Raw genomic sequence first — 14,791 nt, 5'->3', positions numbered from 1 at the left:
ACTTGGTGGGATAACCTCATTTTGTACCAGATGCAACCTATGTCGAGAGAGAAGCGGAGGATACACTGTCAATTCATTTAGGATCATTCCAAAGAATCTGACAATAAGTACTCTAAATGGGTTATTTATTCATTAATATATAGTTACCATTTATTTGACTATTTTTCTAAACCGCTGCATTCTATATTTTCAAATAAAAAAAATTCTAAGTGTAATACAGGATATCAAAAGTATTGAGACAACTGTAAAATCCAGACATTTAAATGCTTTTTAAAGTTAAAGCTGCAAAAGAAAGTCAAAGGTTATTGTACTATTTACTTAATATACAGTATCAGTCAAAAGTTTGGACACACCTACTCATACAAGGGTTTTCCTTTATTTTTTTTACTGTTTTCTACATTTTAGAATTATAGTGAAGGCATCAACTATGAAATAACACACATGGACTCATGTAGTAACCAAAAAAGTGTTAAACAAATTAAAATGTTTTATATTTGAGATTCTTCAAAGTACATTTACATTTACATTTACATTTAAGTCATTTAGCAGACGCTCTTATCCAGAGCGACTTACAAATTGGTGCATTCACCTTATGACCTCCAGTGGAACAGTAGTGCATCTAAATCTTTTCAGGGGGAGGGGGGGTGAGAGGGATTACTTTATCCTATCCTAGGTATTCCTTAAAGAGGTGGGGTTTCAGGTGTCTCCGGAAGGTGGTGATTGACTCCGCTGTCCTGGCGTCGTGAGGGAGTTTGTTCCACCATTGGGGGGCCAGAGCAGCGAACAGTTTTGACTGGGCTGAGCGGGAACTGTACTTCCTCAGTGGTAGGGAGGCGAGCAGGCCAGAGGTGGATGAACGCAGTGCCCTTGTTTGGGTGTAGGGCCTGATCAGAGCCTGGAGGTACTGAGGTGCCGTTCCCCTCACAGCTCCGTAGGCAAGCACCATGGTCTTGTAGCGGATGCGAGCTTCAACTGGAAGCCAGTGGAGGGAGCGGAGGAGCGGGGTGACGTGAGAGAACTTGGGAAGGTTGAACACCAGACGGGCTGCGGCGTTCTGGATGAGTTGTAGGGGTTTAATGGCACAGGCAGGGAGCCCAGCCAACAGCGAGTTGCAGTAATCCAGACGGGAGATGACAAGTGCCTGGATTAGGACCTGCGCCGCTTCCTGTGTGAGGCAGGGTCGTACTCTGCGGATGTTGTAGAGCATGAACCTACAGGAACGGGCCACCGCCTTGATGTTAGTTGAGAACGACAGGGTGTTGTCCAGGATCACGCCAAGGTTCTTAGCGCTCTGGGAGGAGGACACAATGGAGTTGTCAACCGTGATGGCGTGATCATGGAACGGGCAGTCCTTCCCCGGGAGGAAGAGCAGCTCCGTCTTGCCGAGGTTCAGCTTGAGGTGGTGATCCGTCATCCACACGGATATGTCTGCCAGACATGCAGAGATGCGATTCGCCACCTGGTCATCAGAAGGGGGAAAGGAGAAGATTAATTGTGTGTCGTCTGCATAGCAATGATAGGAGAGACCATGTGAGGTTATGACAGAGCCAAGTGACTTGGTGTATAGCGAGAATAGGAGAGGGCCTAGAACAGAGCCCTGGGGGCAGTGGTGAGAGCACGTGGTGTGGAGACGGATTCTCGCCACGCCACCTGGTAGGAGCGACCTGTCAGGTAGGACGCAATCCAAGCGTGGGCCGCGCCGGAGATGCCCAACTCGGAGAGGGTGGAGAGGAGGATCTGATGGTTCACAGTATCGAAGGCAGCCGATAGGTCTAGAAGGATGAGAGCAGAGGAGAGAGAGTTAGCTTTAGCAGTGCGGAGCGCCTCCGTGATACAGAGAAGAGCAGTCTCAGTTGAATGACTAGTCTTGAAACCTGACTGATTTGGATCAAGAAGGTCATTCTGAGAGAGATAGCGGGAGAGCTGGCCAAGGACGGCACGTTCAAGAGTTTTGGAGAGAAAAGAAAGAAGGGATACTGGTCTGTAGTTGTTGACATCGGAGGGATCGAGTGTAGGTTTTTTCAGAAGGGGTGCAACTCTCGCTCTCTTGAAGACGGAAGGGACGTAGCCAGCGGTCAGGGATGAGTTGATGAGCGAGGTGAGGTAAGGGAGAAGGTCTCCGGAAATGGTCTGGAGAAGAGAGGAGGGGATAGGGTCAAGCGGGCAGGTTGTTGGGCGGCCGGCCGTCACAAGACGCGAGATTTCATCTGGAGAGAGAGGGAGAAAGAGGTCAGAGCACAGGGTAGGGCAGTGTGAGCAGAACCAGCGGTGTCGTTTGACTTAGCAAACGAGGATCGGATGTCGTCGACCTTCTTTTCAAAATGGTTGACGAAGTCATCTGCAGAGAGGGAGGAGGGGGGGAGGAGGATTCAGGAGGGAGGAGAAGGTTGCAAAGAGCTTCCTAGGGTTAGAGGCAGATGCTTGGAATTTAGAGTGGTAGAAAGTGGCTTTAGCAGCAGAGAGAGAAGAGGAAAATGTAGAGAGGAGGGAGTGAAAGGATGTCAGGTCCGCAGGGAGGCGAGTTTTCCTCCATTTCCGCTCGGCTGCCCGGAGCCCTGTTCTGTGAGCTCGCAATGAGTCGTCGAGCCACGGAGCGGGAGGGGAGGACCGAGCCGGCCTGGAGGATAGGGGACATAGAGCGTCAAAGGATGCAGAAAGGGAGGAGAGGAGGGTTGAGGAGGCAGAATCAGGAGATAGGTTGGAGAAGGTTTGAGCAGAGGGAAGAGATGATAGGATGGAAGAGTAGAGAGTAGCGGGGGAGAGAGAGCGAAGGTTGGGACGGCGCGATACCATCCGAGTAGGGGCAGTGTGGGAAGTGTTGGATGAGAGCGAGAGGGAAAAGGATACAAGGTAGTGGTCGGAGACTTGGAGGGGAGTTGCAACGAGGTTAGTGGAAGAACAGCATCTAGTAAAGATGAGGTCGAGCGTATTTCCTGCCTTGTGAGTAGGGGGGGAAGGTGAGAGGGTGAGGTCAAAAGAGGAGAGGAGTGGAAAGAAGGAGGCAGAGAGGAATGAGTCAAAGGTAGGCGTGGGGAGGTTAAAGTCGCCCAGAACTGTGAGAGGTGAGCCGTCCTCAGGAAAGGAGCTTATCAAGGCATCAAGCTCATTGATGAACTCTCCGAGGGAACCTGGAGGGCGATAAATGATAAGGATGTTAAGCTTGAAAGGGCTGGTAACTGTGACAGCATGGAATTCAAAGGAGGCGATAGACAGATGGGTAAGGGGAGAAAGAGAGAATGACCACTTGGGAGAGATGAGGATCCCGGTGCCACCACCCCGCTGACCAGAAGCCAACCTTTGACAGCTTTGCACACTCTTGGCATTCTCTCAACCAGCTTCATGAGGTAGTTACCTGGAATGCATTTCAATTAACAGATGTGCCTTGTTTAAAAGTTAATTTGTGGAATTTCATTCCTTAATGCGTTTGAGCTAATCAGTTGGGTTGTGACAGAAGAAAGCCCTATTTGATAAAAGACCCAAGTCCATATTATGGCAATAACAGCTCAAATAAGCAAAGAGTCCATTGTTACTTTAAGACATTTAAGACCTCAATCTAGACAATTGTAAGAACTTTGAAAATGTCTGCAAGTGCAGTCGCAAAACCATCAAGCGCTACGATGAAACTGGCTCTCATGAGGACCGCCACAGGAAAGGAAGACCCAGAGTTACCTCTGCTGCAGAAGTCAACTACACCTCAGATTGCGTCCCAAATGAATTCTTCATCAACTGTTCAGAGGCGACTGCGTGAATCAGGCCTTAATGGTCAAATTGCTGCAAAGAAACCACTACTAAAGGACACCAATAACAAGAAGAGACTTGCTTGGGCAAAAAAACACGAGCAATGGACATTAGACTGGAAATCTGTCCTTTGGTCCGAGTCCAAATGGGAGATTTTGGGTTCCAACCGCCGTGTCTTTGTGAGATGCATAGTAGGTGAACAGATGATATCTGCATGTGTGGATCCCACCGTGACGCATGGAACTAAATTACTATCACCCCGTTGCACTCACTTCTGTCATCATGAAGTGCTTTGAGAGACTAGTCAAGCATCATATCACCTCCACCCTACCTGATACCCTAGAGCCACTTCAATTTGCTTACCGCCCCAATAGGTTCACTGGCGATGCAGTCGCCATCACACTGCCTGCCCTATTCCATCTGGACAAGAGGAATACCTATGTAAGAATGCTGTTTGCTGACTACAGCTCAGCATTTAACACCAGAGTACCCTCCGAACTCGCCATTAAACTCGAGACACTGGGTCTCGACCCCGCCCTGTGCAACTGGGTCCTGGACTTTCTGACAGGCCGCCCATAGGTGGTGAAGGTGGGAAACATCTCCATCCCGCTGATCCTCAACACGGGGGCCCCACAAGGGTGCATTCTCAGCCCTCTCCTGTACTCCCTGTTCACCCATGACTGTGTGGCCATGCACGCTTCAAACTCAATCATTAAGTTTGCAGACGACACTACAGTGGTAGGCTTGATTACCAACAATGACGAGACGGTGTACAGGGATAAGGTGTGAAAATAAACTCTCAACATCAACAAAACACAGGAGATGATCGTGGACTTCAGGAGACAGCACGAGGGAGCCAATGTCATTACCACGTCACAAAAAAAAACTGATGAACAAAATGTTTTCCACCATTACCTTGGAACAGCTGTCACAAGGGGATTTCTACTGAGGAAGACAACCCAGTCGCCTTCCTGGAAAGCAAGTGCAAAACTGGCCCAGTATCTGTGCAAAATTGTGCTTTCAAGACAACTGGGAATTCAGAAAAAAAATGCCTACCTCTATTGTATGTACCCTGCTTAGCTTTGGAAAAACCGTGTTTACTTGATAGCTCAGCTGAAACAAACACATTTAGACACTGATCAGCTTCCACACTCATTTGTGTAGACTACTTAAATATCATTGAATAGTTGAAAGTAACTAACTTTTCTTACACAAGCTGTATGTTAAAGTACATTCTCAGTGAGGTTAGCTAGCTACATTGACATCTGACCCTGCTGGTCATCTATAAACATTTGAACATCTTGTCCATGTACTGTTACCTCCACCCGGCACAGCCAGAAGAAGACTGGCCACCTCTCAGAGCCTGGTTCCTCTCTAGGTTTCTGCCTTTCTAGGGAGTTTTTCCTAGCCACCGTGCTTCTACATCTGCATTGCTTTCTGTTTGGGGTTTTAGGCTGGGTTTCTGCATAAGCACTTTGTGACATCGGCTTATATAAAAAAGGGCTTTATAAATACATTTGATTGATTGGTAGCAACAAAACATGACAACAGCATGGTAGCAACACAACATGGTACAAACATTATTGGGCACAGACAAGAAGGTAGAGACAACAATACATCACGCAAAGCAGTCACAACTTTCAGTAAGAGTGTCCATGATTGAGTCTTTGAATGAAGACACAGATAAAACTGTTCAGTTTGAGTGTTTCTTGCAGCTCGCGACCCAGGGATGTGTGTGCTTTGGGGACCTTTAACAGAATGTGACTGGCAGAACGGGTGTTGTATGTGGAGGATTAGGGCTGCAATAGATATCCCAGATAGGGGGAGTGAGGCCTAAGAGGGTTTTTATAAATAAGCATCAACCAGGGGGTCTTGTGACGGGTATACAGAGATGATCAGTTTACATAGCAGTGTAGAGTGCAGTGATGTGTCCTATAAGGAGCATTGGTGGCAAATCTGATGGCCGAATGGTAAAGAACATCTAGCCGCTCGAGAGCACCCTAACCTGCCGATCTAAATATAATGTCTCCGTAGTCTAGCATGGGTAGGATGGTCATCTGAATCAGGGTTAGTTTGGCAGCTGGGGTGAAAGAGGAGCGATTACGATAGAGGAAACCAAGTCTAGATTTAACTTTAGCCTGCAGCTTTGATATGTGCTGAGAGAAGGACAGTGTACCATCTAGCCATGCTCCTAAGTACTTGTATGAGGTGACTACCTCAAGCTCTAAACCCACAGAAGTAGTAATCACACCTGTGGGGAGAGGGGCATTCTTCTTACAAACCACATGACCTTTGTTTTGGAGGTGTTCAGAACAAGGTTAAGGGCAGAGAAAGCTTGTTGGATGCTAGGAAAGCTTTGTTGTAGTGTGTTTAACACAAAATCCGTGGAGGGGCCAGCTGAGTATAAGACTGTATTATCTGCAAATAAATGGATGAGAGAGCTTCCTACTGCCTGAGCTATGTTGTTGAAGTAAATTGAGAAGAGCGTGGGGCCTAGGATCGAGGCTTGGGGTACTCCCTTGGTGACAGGCAGTGGCTGAGACAGCAGATGTTCTAACTTTATACACTGCACTCTGGGGCGGCAGTTAGCCTAGTGGTTAGATCGTTGGACTAGTAACCGAAAGGTTGCAAGGTCAAAGGTCGAAATCTGTCATTCTGCCACTTAACAAGACAGTTAACCCTCTGTTCCTAGGCTGTCATTGAAATAAGAATTTGCTCTTAAAACCTCTTTGGGATAGGGGGCAGTATTTTCACATCCAGATGAAAAGCGTGCCCAAAGTAAACTGCCTGCTTCTCAGGCCCAGAAGCTAGGATATGCATATAATTGGTATATTTGGATAGAAACACTCTAACGTTTCTAAAACTGTTAAAAATTATGTCTGTGAGTATAACAGAACATATTTGGCAGGCTAAACCCCTAGGGCAAACCATCAAAAATTTGAGGTGACTGTGTTTTCTATTGGGTTTCTATGGGAATCTAGATTCATGAGGCACCTGGTTGCAGTTCCTATGGCTTCCACTAGATGTCAACAGTCTTTAGAAATTGGTTGATGTTTATCCTTTGAGGAATGAAGAGGTATAGCTGTTCAGAATGAGTGTCAAGCCATGTGTACTCTTTTGTTTGGTGCACGCTCCAGGTCACGAGCTCCACGTTGATTTTATCCGCTATTGAACACAGTATATTCCATCTTAAATTTGATCGATTATTTACGTTTTAGGATACCTAAGGATGGATTAGGAAAGTTGTTTGAAATGTTTGGACCAAGTTTACATGTAACTTATTAGATCATTTGTAGTCATGTTGGGCGAGTCGGAACCTGTGTTTTTCTGAATCAAACGAGCCAATTAAATTGACATTTTGGGGATATAAAAAAGTAGTTTATCGAACAAAAGGATCATTTGTGATGTTTCTGGGACATATTGGAGTGCCAACAGAAGAAGATCTTCAAAGGTAAGGCATGAATTATATAGTTATTTCTGACTTTTGTGTCGCACCTGCTCGGTTGAAATATGATTTTCATGTGTTTGTATGGTGGGGTGCTGTCTTCAGATAATAGCATGGTTTGCTTTCGCCGTAAAGCCTTTTTCAAATGGCTGTATTAACAAGAAGTTAAGCTTTAATTTGGTGTATTGCTCTTGTGATTTTATGAAAGTTAAATATTTTTAATAATTTAATTTGAATTTCGCGAGCGTATTAACTGACTTTCCTATTTAAATAAAGGTAAAATTCAAATAAATACAACTCTTGAGCGAGGTAGTTAGCAAACCAGGCCAAAGATCTCTCAGAGACACCAATACTCCAATAGCCGGCCCACAAGAATGGAATGGTCTACCGTATCAAAAGCTTTAGACAAGTCAATAAAAATAGCAGCACAACATTGCTTAGAATCAAGGGCAATGGTGACATCATTGAGGACCTTTAAGGTTGCAGTGACACATCCATAACCTGAGTGTAATCCAGATTGCATACCAGAGAGAAAGCCAGACATCAAGAAAGCCAGTCAGTTGATTACTGACAAGTTTTTCCAACACTTTTGATAGACAGTGAAAAATAGAAATAGGCCTATAACAGTTAGGATCAGCTTGATCTTCCCCTTTAAATAAAGGACGAACCGTGGCTGCCTTCCAAGCAATGGAAACCTCCCCAGAGAGGAGAGACAGGTTAAAAGGTCACAGATAGGCTTGGCGATGATAGGGGTAGCAACCTTAAAGAAGGGTCTAAACCATCTGACCCAGATATTTTTGGGGGGTCAAGTTTAAGGAGCTCCTTTAGCACCTCTGACTCAGTGACTGTCTGCAGGGAGAAACTTTGTAGCGGGGCAGGGGAAAAAGAGGGAGGAGTGTCGGGGCTAGTCGCATTAGAAGGGGTGGGAGATTAGGAAATGTTGGATGGACAAGAAGCCATGGCTGAGTCAAATAGGAATCTTGACATAATGAAGTGGTGATTAAAGAGCTCAGCCATGTGCTTCTTGTCAGTAACAACCACATCATCAACATTAAGGGACATGGGCAGCAAAAACATGAAGTGTCAAAAACATGAAGTGCCCGCGGTACTCCAAGACCAGGGTTGCCTACCCCTGCCATAGACTGTGTAGGTCCGTACATACTTCTGTAAACAAATACAGCCCCATCACCTGACGTATGCTATGCAAAAGCAGATCAACACTCATTAGTTCATTGAGCTTTTACACTATAAACACTCAGGCTGTACATTATTGTCTAGCCTATCAAACATGTTTGTCTAGCCTATCAAACATCAAAATATCTTGAGAAATCTATAAGCAAAATGTTGATGAAAACATTTGTAATGCTAAAGGAAAGTCTCGTGTTGGCAGGCTATTCAATGCCTGCCCTTCTTGGACCGATGACCTTTCTTCTTGGTAGAGACATGCAAGGTCATCTGCACATCATTCAGCAAACTAATACAGCCCATCGCCTGATGTATTGTATGCTAAATCAGAGGAAAGCAGCCTCCATGACTGTTGTCATTAGTCCATTAGGAGCTTTTTAAGTTCTGTACACTCAAAAAAAAGGGTTCCAAAGGGGTTCTTTGGCTGTCCCCATAGGAGAACCTGTTTTGGTTCCAGATAGAACCCTTTTGGGTTCCAGGTAGAACCTTCTGTGAAAATAGTTTTACCTTGAACTTACAAGGGTTCTCCAAAAGGTTGTCCTATGGGGACAGCCGAATAACCAGTTTAGATAGTATAATGCATTTGATACAATGGTTGCGATACAACGTTTTTCCAAAACATGTAACACAATATTGGGTGGTATCTAAGACTAAATGTGTTTTTAATTCTCTGCACAAAGGTCTCAAAAGAAGGAATTCACCAGTTAACCTCACTGAAGATGTGATATTATTACCAGTCTGGGTGGAGGAGGCCACCACCATCAACTCTAAAATATATCTTAAAAGTTTGCCTCTACTCCAGTAATAGGGCTAATTATTTAAGTACACATGTATGGGTGGTTTCCTGGACACAGATTAAGCCTAGTCCTGGAATAAAAAACATTTTCAACGGAGATTCTCTATTATATATTAGTCTAGGACTGTGCCCGGGAAACCGTCCCGTAGTGTAATGGTGAATGGATGATGATTGTGTGGTAATGTACATGAATGAAGATGTCTTAGTCTCTAGACTCAAACAAAAGTAAACCAACTTCAATCAAACTTTCCTCCATCTTGATCTATGCAATAATCTCCTCACTTACAGGTATCTAAATAGGAGATGTACTTGTACTGCAGAATGTTAACAAGAAAACATATTGGGAAATGTTGTATTTTTCTTCTCCCCCAAGCATCTCCAGGCAAGTCATGTCAGGATCTGTGAATACCTAGACAGTGACTTCAGCTAACAGAACAGATGTTGAAACCTGGTGTTACACGCGTGTATGTTGTTCTTTTAATAGCCCTAATCCTGTGGGTTCCTGTGTGTGTGTGTGGGGGGGGGGTCTGTGTCATACCATGTGTCTGTGTCATGCCTCCTATCACTTTGTTCTGATAAAACACAGACATGAGCCTGTCATGCTGGTGTGAGTATAACAGGGGGATGCAGGAGAGCACGGGTTAAGACATAACAAAGTTGGGTCATACAGCCATTTGACTGTTCAAATATCTATTTTTATTGCTGACAATGTAGACAACTTTTCAAATCCTTCTATTTGTGTGTAATCTCTGTAACAATGATTTATAAGGCATGTACTGCAGAGGAAACACGGGGATGGTCCGAGGTGGTGTGTGTGTTACCACTTTTGACTGTAAAAACAGGCACCAATAATATCCTCTAGATATTTTGAGGTTCACAAAACTAGCCAGAGTAAAATAAGATCCCATATACTTAATAGGTTACATTACAAAATAATGAGTAATTGCAGTGAAAGCTCAGTTAGATTTAATCACTGTAACCTGGGCCTATAAATCAAAAACTGAAAATATAATGTATACCAACACAAAATTAGCCTTTTTTTTCTCCATTTTTGAAAGGCCTACATCTCAATAGCACACACATACACCAAATCTGGTTTGGATTGCGCAGAAACCTCCCCAGTTCTGTATATCCAAAGCTCCACCCCAAAATAAGTTTGCCATGAACTCCCTCTATGAGTCTTACACTGCTAGTATGAGAGGGAGATGCAGAGTGAAACGGGATCCTATTCCATTCACAATTAATTCATTTATATGTTGGAATATGCATTACCAAAATATCAGGCAGGCGTTTCACACCTCATAGCAGGTTAATTATTGTCTTGCGATTCGACGCACAAAAGAGATGGGCACTGGACGACGACTTTCAGCAATTTCAGTCAACTCAATCCTGCGAAATCCAGGTTATTGCGCCCGGTTCGTTGTAATTGCAGTTGTTTTTATCCAGCTGTGCGCAACGTTTAATTTAGAAACAGAAAACCGGATCGTCTACTCTGGACCTAAGGGATCTTTTTTCGGTTATTCCGTGGATTTTTTCTACAATAATGCATCTAGGTGAGTGCGCATTAATCTTACCACTCAGTGGTGTTTTAGGAAAATGTCACCACAATATACACAATTCCTTTCACTTCAAAAGTGATTTAAATTATTCCGTACTATTTGATATTCTTGTCATTCAATGTAGTCTAATTTCACCCATGGTCTACACGACATTGTATCATGTTATTGGCCTATATGCTACCACTGGGGCCTAGCCTACTATTTCGATTTGAATAACGGTTAATAGGGAACCCGCAATGGACAAGCGCAGGTTGATGCTTATTGTCATGAATCTTGCCCTGGGGGCAGAACTGAGAGATTCCTGCTAGATAGGCCAGCTGCAAAGTAGAAATGTTCTATGTCGAAATAATAATAATAAAATCAAAAATTGGATTTTTGGTGTTAATTAAAGGTTAGGGTTAGGCATCAGGGTTGCCAGTGTGGTTAAGGTTACGGTTACGGTTAAGGTTAGGTTTAAAATCAGATTTTATGACTTTGTGGCTGTGCCAGCTAGTGACTACTCTGCAGAGCTGCCTCCAGAGCTTCAGATTCATGACAATAAATGCCAACCCGCTTACTCTCGTGGGGTGATATCTTCTTCAATGGAAGCTCCACACGAAAAAAGGATCGTTTTTATTAGTCCATTCCTAAATGTTTTGCATGTCAGCAGTCAAGTTTTCAAGATATCGGACTTTCAAGAAGCAAATTGTCATCGGCCACATCATCATGTTAAGTAGGCTATTTTCCATTAGATTATTTTGTGGTATATTCCAGACAGACATATTCAGCATTTTTGCGGATTTGGATCAAATAAAGTGAAAATGTAAATCATTGGATGAATAGGGATTCCATGGACTTTGAATATCCCCCCACCCCTTTCTGGAATTGTATTATATACAAAAATAGAAATGAAACAATTTCAAAGATTTTACTGAGTTACAGTTGTTATAAGGAAATCAGTCAATTGAAATTGATTAATTAGGCCCTAATCTATGGATTTCACATGACTGGGAATACAGATATGCACCTGTTGGTCACAGATACCTTAAAAAAAGATAGGGGCGTGGATCAGAAAACCAGGTCAATATCTGGTGTGACCACTATTTGCCTCAAGCAGCGCAACACATCTCCTTGGCGTAGAGTTGATCAGGCTGTTGATTGTGGCCTGTGGAATGTTGTCCCACTCCTCTTCAATGGCTGTGTGAAGTTGCTGGATATGGGTGGGAACTGGAACACGCTGTTGTGCACATTGATCCAGAGCATTCCAAACTTGCTCAATGGGTGACATGTCTGGTGAGTATACAGGCCATGGAAAGAACTGGGCCATTTTCAGTTTTGAGGAATTGTGTACAGATCCTTGCGACATGGAGCCATGCATTATCACTCTGAAACATGAGTTGATGGCAGCGGAAGAATGGCAAGACAATGGGCCTCAGGATCCCGTCACAGCATCTCTATGCATTCAAATTGCAATAGATAAAATGCTATTGTGTTCGTTGTCCATAGCTTATGCCTGCCCATACCATAACTGCACCGCCACCATGGGGCTCTCTGTTTACAACCTTGACATCAGCAAACCACTCGCCATACACGTGGTCTGCGGTTGTGAGGATGGTTGGATGTACTGCCAAATTCTCTAAAACGACATTGGAGGCGGCTTATGGTAGAGAAATTAACATTAAATTCTTTGGCAACAGCTCTGGTGGACTTTCCTGCAGTCAGCATGCCAATTGAACGATCCTTCAAATATCTGTGGCATTGTGGTGTGTGACAACACTGCACATTTTCTTGACCCCATCACAAGGCACACCTGTGTAATGATCATGCTGTTGAATCAGCTTCTTTATATGCAACACCTGTTGCCCAAATTTTGAGAGAAATTAGCTTTTTGTGCATATGGAAAATGTTTGGGATCCTTTTCTGAGCTCATGAGATATGGGACCAACACTTTACACTATTCACTTTTCTCAAATGTATGGATTCATGGGTGCTATTAGCCTACAGTAGAAGGGAAAGTTTCATGCAGGCCTAGTTCACAATGGGATAACTCTAGAGATATAACTTTGACATAATTGTTAGGCCTATAATGTCAGGAGTTAGGTTACAATGCTCATTTTGCTAATAGATAATAAAGACGACCCATTTACTCAAATCTGAGGGTCACCATTGACATCGGGGCTGAGCTGATCAGATGTTTAAACACATTTTTAGAGGCTAGGCCTATATCAACTCTCCTGTCACAGCTTTCCTTCTACTGTCCTCAGAGGCAGAGTTGTTTTGATGCCATTGACTTAATCAATGTTCCCATTTTCTGACACCAGCAGCGAGGAAATTGTTTGTCTTACTCCGTTGGGGGGAGGGACAGATGTGTGTTGTGGAGTCATTACCAAGATGTTGATTCAGTCCAATTGTATGAGTCAGCTCTTTTTCTCCGGTGCTTTATTTAAGCTTGTCAGGACAGGACAACGGTAGCCTTTGTGCTGAAATAAACTAAATCATTGAATAGCTATCTATTTTTATTGTTTTGATTTCAAAAAACTTGATCATATGACTGTTGATTGCTCCTGACATGTTTTGGGTCATTTTAGTCAAGTTGGAGTCAGTGGAAAACAGTTGATGTCACAAGGGGACAAATAGAGTGACATGCCTTTTTTTCTCACTTGCCCGAAAAGGCTCTCCTCAATTTCATTGCATGCCACAAGTTAGATTGTGTTGTCCCATACAGGCGGTTGCCAGAGTTTGCTGTTTTTCAGCATGCCAAAGTTGTTTATGTGCCTCAGCGACATCCACGGTGTGAGTCAATGACCCTAGTTAACACAGAACCCCCAGTGTTTTGGTACAGAGGGTGTCTGGCAATAATATGTGATCTGCAATGTTAATGCAGTGTTTCCCCTACGTTAAAGTGTGGTGTTCATTCTCGTCATTTATTCAATTTCCACAGATTGTTGCCATTTGACCCTTAATAGCCCAATACTCCTTTGAAATATGTGTTCCGTGTTTAGCCTCCTTGGTGGAATAATATCTGAATTCATTAAATGTAGGACATGTAGCCTGCACTTCGTCTTTAGGATTGTGGAGAGATGTTTGAGCCCACTGGAGGTAGACCAGACCAGAATGTCCCACTATATACAGTATATATACACTGCTCAAAAAAATAAAGGGAACACTAAAATAACACATCCTAGATCTGAATGAATGAAATATTCTTATTAAATATTTTTTTCTTTACATAGTTGAATGTGCCGACAACAAAATCACACAAAAATTATCAATGGAAATCAAATTTATCAACACATGGATGTCTGGATTTGGAGTCACACTCAAAATTAAAGTGGAAAAACCACACTACAGGCTGATCCAACTTTGATGTAATGTCCTTAAAACAAGTCAAAATGATGCTCAGTAGTGTGTGTGGCCTCCACGTGCCTGTATGACCTCCCTACAACGCCTGAGCATGCTCCTGATGAGGTGGCGGATGGTCTCCTGAGGGATCTCCTCCCAGACCTGGACTAAAGCATCCGCCAACTCCTGGACAGTCTGTGGTGCAACGTGGCGTTGGTGGATGGAGCGAGACATGATGTCCCAGATGTGCTCAATTGGATTCAGGTCTGGGGAACGGGCGGGCCAGTCCATAGCATCAATGCCTTCCTCTTGCAGAAACTGCTGACACACTCCAGCCACATGAGGTCTAGCATTGTCTTGCATTAGGAGGAACCCAGGGCCAACCGCACCAGCATATGGTCTCACAAGGGGTCTGAGGATCTCATCTCGGTACCTAATGGCAGTCAGGCTACCTCTGACAAGCACATGGAAGAAATGCCACCCCACACCAAAGAAATGCCACCCTACACCATGGCTGACCCACCGCCAAACCGGTCATGCTGGAGGATGTTGCAGGCAGCAGAACGTTGAAGCGATCCACTTCCTTATGTCTGAAACACAGGCTTCCAGGGAGGGCAATTTTGGGGCTTCACCATGATTCATCGAAATGTACAGCTGTATATTGTCCACATAGCAGTGAAAGTTAACATTATGTTTCCGAATGACATCACCAAGAGGTAAATACAGTATATAGTGAAAATAATAGTG

General features: G+C 43.9%; 1 protein-coding gene across 1 annotated transcript in view; it reads left to right on the top strand.

Annotated features, from left to right (window-relative positions):
* The first annotated feature begins 10,366 nt into the window (after positions 1–10,366).
* The window catches only part of LOC115143667 (integrin alpha-5-like), a 131,876-nt gene continuing 127,451 nt past the window's right edge, over positions 10,367–14,791 (top strand). Inside the window, exon 1 of the mRNA XM_029684146.2 lies at positions 10,367–10,717. Within this exon, the coding sequence (XP_029540006.1) occupies positions 10,509–10,717 (209 nt within the window). The 5' untranslated portion in view covers positions 10,367–10,508. The remainder of the gene's footprint in view (positions 10,718–14,791) is intronic.

The sequence above is a fragment of the Oncorhynchus nerka genome, linkage group LG2 (assembly GCF_034236695.1).
Source record: "Oncorhynchus nerka isolate Pitt River linkage group LG2, Oner_Uvic_2.0, whole genome shotgun sequence".
NCBI lineage: Eukaryota > Metazoa > Chordata > Actinopteri > Salmoniformes > Salmonidae > Oncorhynchus > Oncorhynchus nerka.
This window is presented reverse-complemented; position numbering and strand designations above follow the sequence as displayed.